General features: G+C 37.6%; 1 protein-coding gene across 5 annotated transcripts in view; it reads right to left on the bottom strand.

The window, feature by feature from the left end:
- Nucleotides 1–19,899, bottom strand: part of EXOC6B (exocyst complex component 6B) — a 721,589-nt gene that overhangs the window by 399,055 nt on the left and 302,635 nt on the right. For all 5 annotated transcript variants that reach the window (XM_055539668.1, XM_055539673.1, XM_055539671.1 and 2 more), the window contains one exon: nt 7,354–7,530. In XM_055539668.1, the coding sequence (XP_055395643.1) occupies nt 7,354–7,530 (177 nt within the window). The remainder of the gene's footprint in view (nt 1–7,353; nt 7,531–19,899) is intronic.

The raw sequence follows: 19,899 nt of genomic DNA, 5'->3' as shown, positions 1-19,899 counted from the left end.
TTCATATGTGGAATATAAAACTAAATAAAACAAAAACAAACACATAGTTCCAGGGAACAGACCAGTAGTCAACAGAGGGGAAGGGGCCTGGAGGAGGGCTTCAAGGCATTCAAGGGGTCAGCAGTATGGTGACAGAAGTGACCCTTTGGGGAGTGATCACTTTGTAATGTTACAGATCTCAAATTATAATGCCATATAATTGAAATATAAATATTTTTTAATTCTAAAATTCATACATACTTCCACTGAAAACTAAGTTATTGGTCAAAAAATGGGCAAATACCAGCAGTTTATATAGTTAAACTTTATATATATATGACAAGTTAAAATAAAAAACTTACATTAATTAAGGTGACCCTTTCATTAACATAGACAAAAATAAAATACAAATAGGGAGAGAATTTACAGGGGAATAGTTTTCTTGCAACTAGCAATCAAGAGACTGACTCTGGCGGTCAGTTCAACATTTAATCATTTTTTTCATCCAAGATGACAACTTACTACTGCGACTTCATCTTCAGGCTATTAAGTTTTTCATCCCCAGGCTATTAAGTTTTTCCCATGTCTGACAGAAACTTTACTTCAGTTTAAAAATATACAATCTGTTTACTATGTGGAAACCTATTTTGCAGGTGTTCAGTTTTCCTTACCCATCTCATTCTATAGTCTACTATTATTATCAAACTAAAGACATAGTAAATAAGGTACAAATGTCACTTGGCTCAAAAAACATAGTAAGTATATTTTCACTAAAAACACAGGAATGGGCAAAACATTCTTCAGATGTTGAAAAAAATACCTAAACTGAAGTATGTGAAATCAGAATTATAAAATTTCATGAAAAATAATGCTCTAATTTATTATGTGTGCATGCTAAGTTGCTTTAGTTGTGTCTGACTCTTTGAAACCCCATGGATTATAGCCTGCCAGGATCCTCTGTCCATGGATTTCCCAGACAAGAATACCAGAGTGGGTTCCCATGCCCCCCTCCAGGGGATCTTCTAAACCCAAGGATTGAACCTGCAACTCTTACATCTCCTGCATTGGCAGGCAGGTTCTTTACACTAGTGCGGCCTGGAAAGCAACAGATTTTAGAAAACAAAATATGATTTTCTATTCAAGTTCTTTCTATTCAATAGCTATTTCAAATCCTAAAAGATGATGCTATGAAAATGCTGCACTCAATATGCCAGCAAATTTGGAAAATGCAGCAGTGGCCACAGGACTGGAAAAGGTCAGTTTTCATTCCAATCCCAAAGAAAGGCAATGCCAAAGAATGCTCAAAATACCACACAATTGCACTCATCTCACACGCTAGCAAAGTAATGCTCAAAATTCTCCAAGCCAGGCTTCGACAGTCCTTGAACTGTGAAGTTCCAGATGTTCAAGCTGGTTTTGGAAAAAGCAGAGGAACCAGAGATCAAATTGCCAATATCCTCTGGATTATCGAAAAAGTAAGAGAGTTCCAGAAAAACATCTGTTTCTGCTTTACTGACTACATCAAACCTTTGACTATGTGGATCACCACAAACTGTGGAAAATTCTGAAAGAGATGGGCATACCAGACCACCTGACCTGCCTCTTGAGAAACCTATATGCAGGTTAGGAAGCAACAATTAGAACTGGATTTGGAACAACAGACAGGATTCAAATCGGGAAAGGCATATGTCAAGGCTGTATATTGTCACCCTGCTTATTTAACTTATGTGCAGAGCACATCATGAGAAATGCTGGACTGGATGAAGCACAAGCTGGAATCAAGACTGCCAAGAGAAATATCAATAACCTCAGATATGCAGATGACATCACACTTTTGGCAGAAAGTGAAGAAGAACTAAAAAGCCTCTTGATGAAAGTGAAAGAGGAGAGTGAACAAGTTGGCTTAAAGCTCAACATTCAGAAAATTAAGATCGTGGCATCTGGTCCCATCACTTCATGGTGAATAGATGGGGAAAACAATGGAAACAGTGAGAGACTTTATTTTGGGGGGCTCCAAAATCACTGCAGCTGGTGATTGCAGCCATGAAATTAAAAGATGCTCCTTGGAAAAAAATTTATGACCAATCTAGACAGCATATTAAAAAGCAGAGACATTACTTTGTCAACAAAGGTTCATCTAGTGAAAGCTTTGGTTTTTCCGATAGTCATCTATGGATATGAGAGTTGGACTATAAAGAAAGCTGATGTATAGAACAGTCTTATGGACTCTGTGGGAGAGGGAGAGGGTGGGAAGATTTGGGAGAATGGCATTGAAACATGTAAATATCATGTATGAAATGAGTTGCCAGTCCAGGTTCGATGCACGATACTGGATGCTTGGGGCTGGTGCACTGGGACGACCCAGAGGGATGGAATGGGGAGGGAGGAGGGAGGAGGGTTCAGGATGGGGAACACATGTATACCTGTGGCGGATTCATTTTGATATTTGGCAAATCTAATACAGTTATGTAAAGTTTAAAAATAAAATAAAATTAAAAAAAAAAAAAAAAAAAAAAAAAAAAAAAAGAAAGCTGAGTGGTAAAGAATTGATACTTTTGAACTGTGGTGTTGGAGAAGACTCCTGAGAGTCCCTTGGACTGCAAGGAGATCCAACCAGTCCATCCTAAAGGAGATCAGTCCTGAGTGTTCATTGGAAGGACTGATGCTGAAGCTGAAACTCCAATACTTTGGCCACCTCATGCGAAGAGCTGACTCATTGGAAAAGACCCTGATGCTGGGAGGGATTGGGGGCAGGAGGAGAAAGGACGACAGAGGATAAGATGGTTGGACGGCATCACAGACTCAATGGACATGAGTTTGAGTAAGCTCCGGGAGTTGGTGATGGACAGGGAAGCCTGGCGTGCTGCAGTCCATGGGGTCGCAAAGAGTTGGACATGACTGAGCAACTGAACTGAACTGAACTGATTCAAGTACTGTATTCTTTGCTGGAAAAATGTTAGGACACATTAACGAAAAATCAGTAAGACACCTAAACATTCATGAATTTGTTTGCTTTATGCACTAAAAATGCTTCCTCATGGTCCACTATAGCCTTGCAACTCAAAGTATGCCCAGGGACCAGAAGCACAGTTCTTAACTGGGAGTTTGTTAAATACGCTGACTTTCAGATTCACCCCCATCCTACACAATCAGAATCTGCATTTAATGTGATTCCAAGTTGATTTCTATGCAAATTTAAGTTCAAGAAGCACTCTCTCTACAACACAGGTTCTTAACTTACGTCCTAGGGGCAACATTAGTTTCACAAATTCCCTAAAATTTTATACATAATTTTTTGTGAGTGAATGTACATAGATTTCACTGGGTAAAGCAGTAAAGTAAAGGGTAAAGTCCATATAGTTTATTAAACTCTCACAGAAAATATGACCTCCAAATAGATTAAGAACTACTCAATTCTATGCCACAGTTTAAAGTCAAAATATTTCAAAAACTATTTATGCTACTCTCAATGAGGTCTGTTGAAGAATGACAAGAATGAAGGTCAGAACGTCACAGTGGGTCATGGAAGACCTTATCTGAAGAATTTATTCACACCATGCAAGAACTATGCCAAGAAACCAGTTTGGAGACATCTAAATAAATAATTCTCTACATGAGGTTTGAGATTAAGAATGTGCACTTGAAGAAGATTCAAACTGAGAAGTAAATAAATATAAGGTAGGATTTTTTTTAAGATAGGATGCCATTAGATGACAGCAAAGTGCTGAATTCTTATTGTAAGAGCGCAATCAGCAAATCTCTAATACAAATTCTGTTTGATTTGGGATACATAACCATTTTAAAATGCTAACTTCCAAGTACATTCTTATAATACTTCCTTTATGAGGAACCCCAACATATTTTACTAGTCAGGCTTTCTTCATCTTCTCTGGACGTCAGAAGACAAAACAATGAAAAAATACGGAACAAAAATTTAAAAAGGACTTGCCCAGCATCTTCAGCGAGCTAACAATAAAGAATGGCTCATATCCAGCAGGCTCTCACTAATATATGAGAACTGTGTACATCTTTCATTCTTTCATCTTATCACATAACCCTCTCTTTGGGGTGTGTATTATCCAGGGGCATACACTATGTTTAACTTCTTTCCTTAAGCCATAGTGCCTGACAGAATTTAACTTCCTTAATAGGAATCTAAAATGTAAATTTAAAATGTTAACTGGACCTCATCCTGATCTTGATGCTTTATTTTACTGCTAATAAACTTCTTACTTGTGATGAGTCTAACCCCTGACAATCTGGTCTCCTGGGTGGATCCATATCCAACCATACGAGTCATTCCAAGCTAGAGAGAAAGCTAAAAAATACTCAGGGGATCAATTTTTCTCTGCCCCGTTCTATTTCCATGGGTATCAGGGAAATGTCTGGTTTTTCCTTAACTCTATATCTTAGAATTATTACAAGTTCTTTTTATCCAAGTACATTAGGGATTAAAATGAAACTTTCAAATTTAATTAACTATTGTGTAGTAGCTTAGTCGTGTCCAGCTCTTTGCAAACTGATGGACTACAGCCCGCCAGGCTCCTCAATCCATGGAATTCTTCAGGCAAGAATACTGGAGTGGGTAGCCATTCCCTTCTCCAGGGGATCATCCCAACTCAGGGATCGAACCCATGTCTCCTACACTGCAAGCAGCTTCTTTACCATCTGAGCCACCAGGGATGCCCAGTGAAATATCGATGTACCCCATTCACATACTAAACACAACCTGATAAACTGTACATAAAATTATTGATTTGATTATAGAAATGTATCCCATCAATAACAAAAACTATATAAAAGAATGTAGTACCTTATGTATATGACAGTCTCTCAGATACGCAATGACAGTTAAATGCTAATGACTTAGACAATAAGTAAGTAATCCATTTATTTGTTTTTCAGCCCCATTTAAATAGTGTCAATTTAATTTCTGAAGCAAAAAGAGTAATGATAATAAGGGCAGGCACTCTGATAATAATGATATGAAAGAGAAATCAGCAAGGAAGAGTATTGAAATTTGCTGACCACCTTTAATAGTAGAGGCACTTGTTCCAAAGACACTAAAGTTCCAAACTTTAGTTTGGAAGACTAAGTGAGAAGACATAGTAAGAAGTTCCAAACAATATCTAAGATTACAAAGCTAGTGAAAAGTTTGGGGCTGTAGTTTCAGCAGAGAGAGAAGAGTAAGAACCGTAGTAAGGATATAACAAAGAACAAGGATGGGGAAGAAACAGTGAATCTAGTTTTATCTGGGGAAACATAAAAAGGAGACAAATAATTAAAGATAAAACAGGTTACTGAGAACAGTAGTAAATGGTTTCTTGCTCATTTCAGTGAGCATTTGAAAAGTAAATAATATGCTCATTACTCATAATTTTTAAGTAAAATAAAATAGCAAAATCAATATCTGAATGGTCCATAAGCCTTTAAAGTTCATGCACCTAACCACTATCAGTCAGTCAGTTCAGTCACTCAGTCGTGTCCGACTCTTTGCGACCCCATGAATCGCAGCACGCCAGGCCTCCCTGTCCATCACCAACTCCCGGAGTTCACTCAGACTCACGTCCATCAAGTCAGTGATGCCATAAAGCCATCTCATCCTCTCTTGTCCCCTTTTCCTCCTGCCCCCAATCCCTCCCAGCATCAGAGTCTTTTCCAATGAGTCAACTCTTCGCATGAGGTGGCCAAAGTACTGGAGTTTCAGTTTTAGCATCATTCCTTCCAAAGAACACCCAGGGCTGAGCTCCTTTAGAATGGACTGGTTGGATCTCCTTGCAGTCCAAGGGACTCTCAAGAGTCTTCTCCAACACCACAATTCAAAAGCATCAATTCTTCGGTGCTCAGCTTTCTTCACAGTCCAACTCTCACATCCATACATGACGACTGGAAAAACCACAGCCTTAACTAGACGGACCTTTGTTGGCAAAGTAATCTCTCTGCTTTTCAATATGCTATTTAGGTTGGTCATAGCTTTTTTCCCCAAGGAGTAAGCGTCTTTTAATTTCATGGCTGCAATCACCATCTACAGTGATTTTGGAGCCCCCAAAAATAAAGTCTGACACTGTTTCCACTGTTTCCCCATCTATTTCCCATGAAGTGATGGGACTGGATGCCATGATCTTCGTTTTCTGAATGTTGAGCTTTAAGCCAACTTTTTCACTCCACTCTTTCACTTTCATCAAGAGGCTTTTTAGTTCCTCTTCACTTTCTGCCATAAGGGTGGTGTCATCTGCATATCTGAGATTATTGATATTTCTCCCTGCAATCTTGATTCCAGCTTGTGCTTCATCCAGTCCAGCGTTTCTCATAATGTACTCTGCATATAAGTTAAATAATGTTCAAGCTAGTTTTAGAAAAGGCAGAGGAACCAGAGATCAAATTGCCAACATCTGCTGGATCATCCAAAAAGCAAGAGAGTTCCAGAAAAACATATATTTCTGCTTTATTGACTATGCCAAAGCCTTTGACTGTGTGGATCACAATAAACTGTAGAAAATTCTGAAAGAGATGGGAACACCAGACCACCTGACCTGCCTCTTGAGAAACCTATATGCAGGTTAGGAAGCAACAGTTAGAACTGGACATGGAACAACAGACTGGTTCCAAATAGGAAAAGGAGTACGTCAGGGCTGTATATTGTCACCTTAACCACTATACTTACACAAAAAATGATCCAGTTTATGCAAATAATAAGTAGTATTTTAACTGGAAATCTCAAATATCACAGTAGTTTTATTTTTAAAAATACATTAAATATACTTTTAACAACAAAGAAAGATATAAAAATATACTAGTTAAGCCACTTAATCTTATTCTTTACCTCAAAGTGTCACAGAATTAAGACAGCATGGACATGTCTCAAAATTCCCAGATACTCTATAATCATATATGCATTTATTTCTTCTAGAAATATGTTCTCAACTTTCTGAAACCATTTAGTAATTACAATCTGAACCATTTCTCAAGGCTAAGAAAGCTCTTTGTTTACACTCCACTGTTTAAAGTAACATCTTTTATTTGTCTCAAGTAATTTGTTCCAGCTTCAGCAGAGGTCATCTAGATCTCTAGGTCAGGTAAACTCTATTCTTCCCTTAATGAAGTACTCAGTATACAATCAAAAACACTGAAACAAACAAACAAACAAACAAAAAATGGATGAGTATATTTAAAATATAAAGATTTAGAACCTAAGATATCTTAGTACATACATCTTCAGTTTCCTTAAATCAGGCACCATTTGTATTTTAAATGATCTTTAATATCCTGAAGATCACACAAGCTATGTTACATTGATAAATTCCTCATCACATCTCAAACACACTATATTTAAAGGAACAATAAGTTCACTGCCCCGGTTCAAATGTTAGTTACCTCTTCATCGTCTTCCTCATCTTCAACATCCAGAATTCCTGAATCCTGTTCAGACTTGGGGCTAGTACTTTCTATTTCTGTATCAAAAATTGTATAAGCTTCTTTCTTAGATTTTCTCTTGCTACCTATCCTGGGTTGTTGCAAGATGATGTTATCCAGGTTTCTTTGTTGTTGTGCCTAGGATAGAAATAAATACACACAAATAAACAAACAAAAGAAGAAACAAAACTTAAGCATTCAAAGAACTTTTAATTTTGAATTAATTGGTATCAAAAGAAAATACAAGAAATGCCTTAAAATACATAAAGTTTTAGTACCAGAAATAAAACCAAACATATTAATGTAGCACATAGGAAAAAAAAAAAAAAAGATAATCACTTAGTGAGAGCTAAGTCACTTCAGTCGTGTCCAACTCTTTGCAACCTCATGGACTGCAGCCCACCAGGCTCCTCTGTGCCAGGAATTCTCCAGGCAAGAATACTAGAGTGGGTTGCCATGGCCTCCTCCAGGGGGTCTTCCCAACCCAGAAATCGAACCACATCTCTTAAGTCTTCTGCATTGGAAGAGGGTTCTTTACCAATACTGCCACCTGGGAAGATTTTCTAAATACACACACTGTCATCACAAAAATGAAATCTATTGATATGCCAAGAGATTGGGGCTTTCCAGGTGGCACTAGGGGTAAAGAACCCGCCCTCCAATGCAAGAGACTTAAGAGATGCGGGCCGGATCACTGGGTCAGGAAGATTTCCCCAGAGGAGGGCATGGCAACCCACTCCAGTATTCTTGCCTGGAGAATCCCATGGACAGAGGAGCCAGGCAGTCTACAGTCCATAGGTCACACTGAGTTGGACACGACTGAAGTGACTTAGCATGGCACAGCAGCGAAGAGATTAGTGCAAATGACTAAATATTTATCTCTTAAAAGATAAGTGCTATACTAGAACGACTGTGGTTTGGAGAAAAGGGACAGGAGTCTTCAAGCTTAGGGTACTCTTAAAAACAGATATGTGGATATATGAGATCAATAAATTTTAATCAGGAGAATGAAATATCTTAATAGAGTAATATGAACTAATGAATCCAACAGAATTTCATGACCTTAGTCTGAGGAAATCAGAGTTTTAAGCATTTCTTTTTCTAAACTTTTATAGAAAAGTGTAATTCCCTCAGCTTAACAAAGTACACTCAAATAACAATGTGGTTTCCATACATCCAAAGAGGTGGAAAGTGTGACTATACAGAGTCAACATCAGAAGTTAGACCCAAGTATCAGAGCTGGAAGGGACCTTAATCACCACTCAGGAAATACACTGGAAGACAAAGGATCGTATGAGGCCACAAGGTTAGTAAGTGGTAAATCAGAAGCCCAAAGTGGGATCTCCTAAATTCCGTATGAGTCATCTTCCCACTACACCAACAGTCCCATAAAGCATGACAAAAACTGTCCCCCCAAAAAGAGTTCTGCAGTCAAATAAATGTGAAACACTCCATGTTATGCAAACCTTCTTCTAGACATATGATGTATAATACATTAACAGAATAAAAACTGGGAAAAGTCCTATTTTAAGAAAATAGTTATTTAACATGCTTTAATCCAGCATGTTCCAAAAGTGTTTCACAATGGAACTTTTCTTTTTAAAAACAATAATATTAATTCTTAGTATCATCCAAAGATATAAAGCTTAAGAAATGTGACTTCTCAGAATATACATTCCTTAATCACTATATGATGCTTCTACTCAGCAACAAGTAGAAATTAATTCAAGAGAAAAACCAGAATCTCCAAATATTTTGAATGAGATTAAGAATTCTAGATAAATGCTAAGTATAAGGGTTAGTCCAGGTACTAGTTAAATAAGACAATTATAACAGGACAGAGAAAAACTTCAACTATGTGAGCTAGACTCTGCCAAGAAAATGAAAAGAATCTACATTCCAGAGATTTGAATCAATGGACTAACTTGTTTCTCTGCATAGTACTTGTTGATATTTTGATTTGACTTACATAAAATACATGGCTTCAGTAACCAAACTGAGAGGGAAGATACCCAATAACATTTACTTTATGTTTGTAAACAAGAATATATATCCTTTAAGCATTCGAGATCCCAAATTCGACAAAACATTCTTCCTACTCCTCTCAAAGGTAGGAAGTTCCCCCCCTCGCTTATTTTCAATGTAAACCACACAATAAGAGATTGAGGACTCTAGAAAGCTAAAGCTTTCATATTAGAAAAGCAAGCCCTCAACTAGAGAATGATCACTTGTCTCTTTATTCTTTCTCTCAGTACAGCAAAACTAAAAACCTTTCATAAGTTGGTCTTATTTTATTGAATCCAAAGTTAAATATTTGTCTTTCACAATCAATAAAATACTATCAATGTACCAAAAGCAATTGAGAGGAGCCACATCTAAGTAGTATCACTTATACTTCAAATAATACAAATCTGAAAGAAACCCTATGGAAGTAATTTTAGATCATCTATGATTTGTTCTTTTTGTGCCTGGTTTACCAATCACTTTGATGGAGCACAAAGTAGCTTAGGCCAAATCAACATACCCTACACTAGAAATGAGAGCACTGTAAGTTTTATTCCAAGGCTCAATAGTCACTTGGGGTCTCTGTCAAAATTATCAAGCCTTTTCCATTTATAAAGGAGCAGTCAGGGCAGATCTGCCAAGCAAGAACTAATCAAGTTGGAAATATTGAAACAAGTAGAATAATGAAATACATACTCAGATATTACCCATTAGAAAGCAAATGAAAACCACCATCTATTCAAAATTATGTTATGGGACTGGCAGGAAGTAGAGAAGAGTAAACAGAGATAAAAATATGTAAATATATGCAATATATGTAAAAATTAAAATGTGACTTTAAAGTCCATACAACAAACAAGAGTTCTTCAGAGCTCTTTTCTAACATGCTAAGCCATCTCACCAGAACCATTTATTCTGTCCCTCCAAGGACAACCTTGGAGACAGAGAAGCAGCTGACTGACTTTTGCTGCCTAGAGTGCAGGTAACAGGGTATCAAGCAAACAAACAGACTTTAGAAAACATTTAGGCTTCTTTTTTAACTTCTTTGTTCATTCTCTTTGTGAATAATCTTTACACATTTAACCACCTCTTCCTCAAGACTCCCTCACATATGTTCTTCTGTTTTCCTAATATATAGAAATAAAGCAAGTTTATTCCTCAACCCCTACTCTTCTACCACTCTTTCCACTCTCTCAGAATCCAATAGCGTAGCTCTAGTTCTATATTACTACTGTGTGTGCTACCATCACTTCACTTACTACTTACCTAAAATGGAACTCATCACCTTCTCACTACAGTTAATGGGAGGTGAACCTGATTGTCCCAATGTATTTTCCAATACTCTCCAACATGAATTTCTACTTGGAACAGAATCTACCTCATGATATACTAAGAATATTTTCACTACTATATCTTTGCTTAAGCCATTTCTCTTCTAGATGACCTCTCCCTACCTGTACTCAATCTTTCCTCCAAAACCCAATTAAAATTCTTTTTGCTTGAGAAAGCCTCCTCTCACTGTTTTAACTCACAGTGCTTTCTCCCTATATCCCTACTTTCAGTCAAACATGTACTGAACAACCACTTGAGCCCAGTATTGTGTTGACTATACAAATAAAACAGATTTTCTGACTCTTGAACCTCACATCATTTTAAGAAATGGATAAGCAAACAAGTGGCTGAAATCAGTGCAATGAGTATAATGATAGAAATAAGCATGGGTACGATGATTAGCAGAAAGTAATCATATCTGCAAGGAGGATTTCAGGAACTTGGAGGAAAAGGTAGCAAGTGGGGAGGCTCAAGAAGTAGGGGGATATGCGTATACTTATCGATGATTCACTATGTTTTACGGTAGAAACTAGCACAACATTGGAAAGCAATTATCCTCCAATTTAAAAAAGTGAATATGATTTTTACAAAGGGAAATAGGTAGAAAGGGTAACCATTCCAGAAGAAAGAAACTGCATAAGAAAAGACATGTGAAATAACACTATCCACTCAAGCAATAAATAATTTTGTATAAGAACATAAGTTATGAAGGACTAACAAGAGATAGTCACATCAGTCAATCCTAAAGGAAATCAACCCTGAATATTCATTGGAAGGACTGATGCTGAAGCTGAAGCTCCAATACTTGGGCCACCTGAGGTGAAGAGCGGACTTATTAGAAAAGACCTTGATGCTGGAAAAGACTGAAGGCAAAGGGAGAAGGAGGCGGCAGAAGACGAGATGGTTGAATAGCATCACCAACTCAATGGACATGAATCTGAGCAAACTCTGGGAGATAGTGAAGGATAGAGGAGACTGGTGTGCCCAAGTCCATGGGGTCACAAAGAGTTGGACAGGACTTAGCGACTGAACAGCAATAAGAGACAAAGTTAAAGATGCCATACAAAGTAGTTTCAAGGCCAGCTAGTAGGCAATGGAGGAACAAGAGAAGAATGTGAGCAGGGGAAGAAAACGATCAGCTTTACAATTCGGGCACATCCTCTGGGAGCTGAGCAATGGTCAACTGGGAGAAGATAAAGACTAGAAACAGGAAAATCAATACAGATCACAGAGTTGGACTGTGAAGAAAGCTGAGCGCCAAAAAATTGATGCTTTTGAACTGTGGTGTTGGAGAAGACTCTTGAGAGTCTCTTGGACTGCAAGGAGATCCAACCAGTCCATTCTGAAGGAGATCAGCCCTGGGATTTCTTTGGAAGGAATGATGCTGAAGCTGAAACTCCAGTACTTTGGCCACCTCATGCGAAGAGTTGACTCATTGGAAAAGACTCTGGTGCTGGGAGGGATTGGGGGCAGGAGGAGAAGGGGACGACAGAGGATGAGATGGCTGGATGGCATCAATGACTCGATGGCCGTGAGTTTAGGTGAACTCTGGGAGTTGGTGATGGACAGGGAGGCCCGGTGTGCTGCGATTCACGGGGTCGCAAAGAGTCAGACACGACGGAGCAACTGAACTGAACTGAACTGAACTGAAAGGAGTCCAAATAAAAATGATGAGAATTTGAATTAAGGTAGCAGCAGATACAGAAAAAGCAGAAGCAATATAGTTTACTGATTTAAATGTTGTATGTGGAAGAGGGAAAGAAAATAAAAATAACCGCAAATATTCTGGTCTTTAAGACTAGATGATGGGATCATTCCAAAAAATAGGAACTGTGGAAATAGTAAGTTAAAGGCAGGATAGAGAAGATGAGTTAAGTAAACTTGTCAGATATTCAGATAAAAAATGACAGTACAGCACTTCAGAGTTCAACTCTTCTCTTCTTCAGGATAGAAAACATACTTGCCTATTCTTAGAATCCCCCAAGTCCAGATACAATGACATATACACAGAAAACTCAGATAAATGCTTACTATATAAAGGAAAAAATAATAAAAAAAAAAACTATGTAAGAATGAGATTTGGCCCAACAAAAGAGAGGGATATCTGTAAAAGACATAATTTGAATATTCTCCTCTTTATTTAAAGGGGTGGGGGTGGGGGGGGCATAAGAATCACCTAACTTGAATTATTCACCTAAAAATGTAGCTATTACAATTTTTACAGCTGTCATTACACATGCCATTAAATAAAGTTTTATTGCAAATACAACTTCCAAGGGTACCTAGCAATAAGACTCAAAATTCTGTGAATCAAAAAAACAAAGGTTCCTTTCTTTATCTGCCCAATACTGACCTCTAGTGGACTAAAGGAATAAATACAAACGGAGAGAGGCCTAGGCTTATAGCTTTGAGACCTAACATGGACTTCAATCACACGGTGCTGTATCTGAAAAGAAAATGAAGAAGAAAAAAACCTTCGTTGAGTAAGATATGTTTAAATCTAAGCTCTGTGATATATTAATTATATAACCATGGATAGGTTCTTCTCAATGCAACATCCCATCTACTCAAAACTGCCACAAGGATTAAATTAAAAATACACGCAAATTATCTTAAAAAAAATTTTTTTTAATTAATGTGCAGAAGTACTGTGTTTGGAAACAGGCTTTAAGCTCAATGACACTTAATTTACATGCCTAATCGTTCACTCATTTTTTTTTTTTTAATAATTTTACTTATTTATTCACTTTTGGCTGCGGTGGGTCTTCTTGCTGCAGGGGCTTTTCTCTAGTTGCAGACAGCGGGGCCTACTCTCTAATTGTGGTGGGTGGACCTCTCTCTCACTGAAGTGGCTTCTCTTGTGGCAGAGGTTGCACTCCAAGGTGCTCGGACTTCAGTATTTGTGGCACGAAGGCTCAGTACTTGCAGCTCCCAGCCTCTAGAGCACAGGCTCAACAGTCTGTGGCACATGGGCTTAGTTGCTCTGTGGCATGTGGGATTTTCCCAGATCAGGGATCAAACTTGTGTCTCCTGTTGGCAATCACATTCTCTACCCCTGAGGCACCAAGAAAGCCCCACGTAAATGATCCTGAATTAAAAGATACGTCTAAGCAAAAGTTTTTGACTTAACATAATCATGAAATAATTGTCTCAATAATGTTGGTGAACATTCATTATCTTATACAGATAAAAAATTAGGTAAATAGAAAAATGTTTTGCTCTGTGTGATGAGACTTCTTGGGATTTACTCTTATCAACTTTATATAACATAGAGCAGAGCTAATTATATTTATTATGTTGTACATTTTTTTAAAAGAAAAAAAAAAAAAAACACTAAAATTTTAAGTTCCACCTGTCTTCCTCTGAATGTGAGATAGGAATCTTGTTTCACTCTCTACTCTGGAAGTATCAAAGATCTAGCAATATTTAGATACACAATGATTAATGTTATCTCATATTTCTTTACACTGCCATTCAATTTTGTATTTGTACTATACTGCAACTATTAGATATCTGTACTGCACACTTCTTGTACTCTACCTCACAGCCTCTCATGTTCAGCTCTTATTTCAAGTATAATATCAGCAACCAGTTCTGGGAAGCCTTCAAAGTGTCATATAGTTTAAACTGAAACCAACATAGCATGTACGCCACACTTCCAGCTTCCTACCCAGAAGTTTTGCAGACATCACAGTGTGGAATCCCACAACAATTAATTAGCATTCATGATTCTCAACCCAGAAGTGAGGCAAACTTGACCAGAGAGCGGCCAGATACACTCCCCATTTAGTGCCGCCCACAGTGAGTTCCATATGGCATCTCAGAAGTCCAGGGATGAAGGAAGCAAACTGCCCTACAAATATACCACTGCACAGTTACGGTTCAGTCACTCAGTCGTGTCTGACTCTTTTGCAATCCCATGGACTGCAGCGTGCCAGGCCTCCCTGTCTATCACCAACTCCCAGAGTTTACTCAAACTCAGTCCATTGAGTTGGTGATGCCATCCAACCATCTCATCCTCTGTCATCCCCTCCTCCTCCCACTTTCAATCTTGCCCAGCATCAGGGTCTTTTCAAATGAGTCAGTTCTTCACATCAAGTGGCCAAAGTATTGGAGTTTCAGCTTCAGCATCAGTCGTTCCAATGAATATTCATGACTGATTTCCTTTAGTATGGACTGGTTGGATCTCCTTGCAGTCCAAGGGACTCTCAAGAGTCTTCTCCAACACCACAGCTTAAAAGTATCAATTCTTCACCACTCAGCTTTCTTTATAGTCCAACTCTCACATCCATACATGACTACTGGAAAAACCATAGCCTTGACTAGACAGACCTTTGTTGGCAAAGTAATGTCTCTGCTTTTTAATATGCTGTCTAGGTTGGTCATAACTTTTCTTTCAAAGAGTAAATGTCTTTTAATTTCATGGCTGCAGTCACCATCGGCAGTGATTTTGAAGCCCCTGAAAATAAAGTCTGTCACTGTTTCCAGTGTTTCCCCATCTATTTGCCATGAAGTGATGGGATGCCATGATCTTAAGGGTGGTGTCATCTGCTTATCTGAGGTTATTGATATTTCTCCCAGCAATCTTGATTCTAGCTTGTGCTTCATCCAGCCCAGCGTTTCTCATGATGTACTCTGCACATAAGTTAAATAAGCAGGGTGACAATATACAGCCTTGACATACTCCTTTCCCAATTTGGAACCAGTCTATTTTTCCATGTCCAGTTCTAACTGTTGCTTCCTGACCTGCATACAGATTTCTCAGGAGGCAGGTCAGGTGGTCTGGTATTCCCATCTCTTTCACTGGGTGGGAATGTAAATCAATATAGCCACTGTGGGAAACAGTATGGAGGTTTCTTAAAAAACTAAATGTAGAGTTGCCATATGATCTAGCCATCCAACTCGCTTGCAATGAACGTTTGCACTTATATTCTTAGTTGGGAGATTGGAAAATTTTTTTCTAGAGAAATTAACAAAGAACTGCCACAAAGTACTATTTTTTTTATTTTATTTTTAAACTTTACATAATGGTATTAGTTTTGCCAAATATCAAAATGAATCCCCCACAGGTATACATGTGTTCCCCATCCTGAACCCTCCTCCTCCTTCCTCCCTCCCCATTCCATCCCTCTGGGTCGTCCCAGTACACTAGCCCCAAGCATCCAGTATCGTGCATCGAACCTGGACTGGCAACTCGTTTCATACATGATATTTTACATGTTTCAATGCCATTCTCCCAAATCTTCCCACCCTCTCCCTCTCCCACAGAGTCCATAAGACTGTTCTATACATCAGTGTCTCTTTTGCTGTCTCGTACACAGGGTTATTGTTACCATCTATCTAAATTCCATATATATGCGTTAGTATACTGTATTGGTGTTTTTCTTTCTGGCTTACTTCACTCTGTATAATAGGCTCCAGTTTCATCCACCTCATTAGAACTGATTCAAATGTATTCTTTTTAATGGTTGAGTAATACTCCATTGTGTATATGTACCATAGCTTTCTTATCCATTCATCTGCTGATGGACATCTAGGTTGCTTCCATGTCCTGGCTATTTATATTTCCCAATCAAAGATGTGATTTCCTTTATAGAATTCCATGAAGTTTGCTACTTGACAAGTCTTCTATGCCCATAGACTTTCCTGTAAACTGTTAAGTAATTTATTACTAAATATGAGTGACTGGCCAAGGATCAATAGATATTTGAGGAAAATATCCAACTGGAAAGAGATACAAAATACCAATATGAGAAAACAAATAACAACAATAAAAAGTACTAGCTAGATGGAGCAGATAAGGTAGAAAACAAAATAATATGTTTGAAAAATTCATTGGTATCCTAAAAATTAAAAATTTGGTTTATTATATAGAAATATTACAAAGCTTGCCAGGAATCATACCAATAGTTTTCTTCAGTTGTCCCCCAAGGCAATAGAAATAAAAGCAAAAATAAACAAATAGGACCTTTTCAAAATTTTAGGCTTTTGCACAGCCAAGGGAACCATGTGCTTAGTTGCTCAGTCATGTCTGACTCACTGGACCCCATGGACTTTAGCCTGTCAAGCTCCTCTGCAATGGGGATTTTCTAGGTGAAAATACTGGAGTGGGTTGCTATGCCCTCCTCCAGGCGATCTTCCCAACCCAGGGATCAAACCCAGGTTTCCCTCATTGCAGGTGGATTTTTTATCTTCTGAGCCACCAGGGAGGCCTAGAGGAAACCATAAACAAAACCAAAAAACCTGCAGACTAGAAGAAAATGTTTGTGATTTGAATGACAAGGGGTTAGATTTCAAGATACACAAACAGCTCATACATCTCAATAACAAAAAGACAAACAACCTAATCAAATAATGGACAGAAAACCTCAATAGCAATTTCTCCAAAGAAGACATATATATGGCCAGTAGGCACATATAAAGATGCTCAACATTGTTAATTATTAGAGGAATGCAACAAAAGTACAATGAGGTACTACCTCATACTGATTAGAATGGCCATAAGCAAATGCTGGAGAAGGGAAAGGCTACCCACTCCAGTATTCTAGCCTGGAGAATTCCATGGACTGTATAGTTAGTTCATGGGGTCACAAAGAGTCAGACACACTGAGTGACTTTCACTTTCAACTTATTAAGACACCTCGTAACATAAGTTTGAGAGTATTCCCTATTCAATTTATTAGAAGAATTTAGAACAACTGATGTTAACTCTTCTCTAGATTTTGGGAGGCATTTTATTAGTTTCAATCTCCTTACTCAAAATTGATCCTTTCAAATTTCCTGTTCTTCCTGACTCATTATTGCTAAGTTGTTCAGCAGTGTGTTGTTTACTTTCCACACATTTATACATTTTCCAGTTTTCCATCTGTTATTGACTTCAAAGTTCATACCATTGTGATAAGAAACATAGTATAATTTTATAATAGTATGAAAAATATCCTTTAGTATAATCTCAGTCTTCTTACATTAGCTTAGACTTGTTTTGTGAACTAACATATAATCTACCCTGCAGAACACTCTGTGTGCACTTCAGAAGGATATGCATTCTATTGTTAGGTGGAATAAACTTTATATGCTTTTTTAAGTCTATTTGGTCTTAGGTTTAGTGCAAGTCCAATGGTTACTTACTGATTTTTCTGTCTGGGAGAGCTATACATTGTCCAAGTGGGGTATTTAAGCCTCCTATTACTATTGTATTGCTGTCTATTTCTTCCTTCAGAACTGTTAGTAATTTGTTTAACATATGTAGACACTTTGACATTAGATGTACCTCAACTCTGTTTCTGCCAAAGATTTATTATGCCCTGTTCATTCTCATTATAAACTAATGAAATGACAGTAAATATCATCAGAAAAATAAAAACTATGTAGAACAACCAAAGTAAATTCTATGACTGAAAAATAAAATACCTGAAATAAAGATTTCACCATTTAAAGCACTTAACAGTCAAAAAGAGATAGTCAGTGAACTTGAAGATAGATCAATAGAAATTATCAAATTAGGAAAAAAATAAATAAAAGGTTAAAAAAGCAAACAAACATGAAAAACAAAGCCTGCATAATATGGAAGACACTATCAAAAAGTCTAACCTAAGTAGTGCCAGAGTTCTAGAACAAAAAGGAAAAACAATATAGTGAAGAAAAAAATCTGAAAAAACAATAGGTGAGAATTTCCCACATTTTATGTAAGACATAAAGTACCAGAGTCAAGAAGCTTAATGAATCCCAAAGGGAACACCACAGTCAAACTACTGAAAATCAAAGATCGAGAGAAAAGTTTAAAAATTTTTCCCCCATCTATTCACTATGAAGTGATGGAACCAGATGACATGATCTTTTGTTTTTGAATGTTGAGTTTTAAGCCAGCTTTTTCACTCTCTTCCAAAGAGCTGGATGGCTTAATAAAAAAATATATACCGTCTCACAGGTCTGGATGCTACAAGTTCAAAATCAAAGTGTCAGTAGGGTCCTGTGTCCTTGTGTCTTCCTTTCTTCTCGTGTTTTGCCAACAATGTTAGCATTCCTTAGTTTGCAATTAAATTGCTTTAAAATGACTCAATTATCACCTAATGTTTTCCTCTATATCTTCTATCTTTGTCTTCTTCTCATCTTAAAAGGATACCAATCATATTGAATTAAAGACTCAGCCTGCTGCAATATTATTTCATCTTAAATACATCTGCAGTTATCCTATTTCTAAATAACATCATATTCTGAGATGTTTAGGACTTCAACATTTCTTATAGGGGGCAAAGACTGAAGGCAAAAGAAGGCGGTGACAGAGGATCAGATGGTTAGACAGCGCCATCGACTCAATGGACATGAGTTTCAGCAAACTCCAGGAGATAGTGAAGGAAAGGGAAGTCTGATGTGCTGCAATCCATGGGGTCACAAAGAGTCAGACACAACTGAGTGACTGAACAACAACAAAAATCCACTTTTGGGTATTTTGTTAAGGCAGCCCTAGAAAACTAATATCGGAATGAAAACAAAAGGAAAACATATTCAGATAAAAGAAAATAAAGGCAATTTAAGACCAACACATCTGTACTATAAAAGTGCTAAAGGAAGTTTTTCAGGCTGAAAGCAAATGATTCCAGTAAATGATTCCCAGAAATGAATGAATAGAATTGAAAATGCAAAATAGTCTAGCAGTCATAAGAAAAGAGAGGCTGCTTTTCTAATACAGAGTGATCAAGGAAAGTATCTTTCATAAAGTGGCATTTGCATTTCAGACATTAGTACTTATTTAATAATCATAGAGGCTTAAGAAAATAGATATGCATGTGAACAACATTTTAATCTTGAATTCCTACGTATATTTTATACTATTGAAAACATTATTATATATTCTAATATCTAGAAAGACAATATCTAACATGTTAATAATAGTTCAAGAAACCTTTAGTCATTTTCAAACACAACATTCTTTTCAGAATGCCAATAACCTGGATTCCCAGGTAGTGAAGTGGTAAAGAATCCACCTGCCACTGCCAGTCGCAAGAGGCATAGGTTTTGAACTCTGGGTCAAGAAGATCCCCTGGAGTAGGAAATGGCAACCCACTTCAATATTCTTGCCTGAAAAACTCCATGGACGGTGAGCAGGGTGGACTACAGTCCATGGGGTCTCAAAGAGTTGGACAGTACATTCCATGGGGTCACAAAGAGTCG

Source organism: Bubalus kerabau, chromosome 11 (assembly GCF_029407905.1).
Source record: "Bubalus kerabau isolate K-KA32 ecotype Philippines breed swamp buffalo chromosome 11, PCC_UOA_SB_1v2, whole genome shotgun sequence".
Lineage (NCBI taxonomy): Eukaryota > Metazoa > Chordata > Mammalia > Artiodactyla > Bovidae > Bubalus > Bubalus kerabau.
This window is presented reverse-complemented; position numbering and strand designations above follow the sequence as displayed.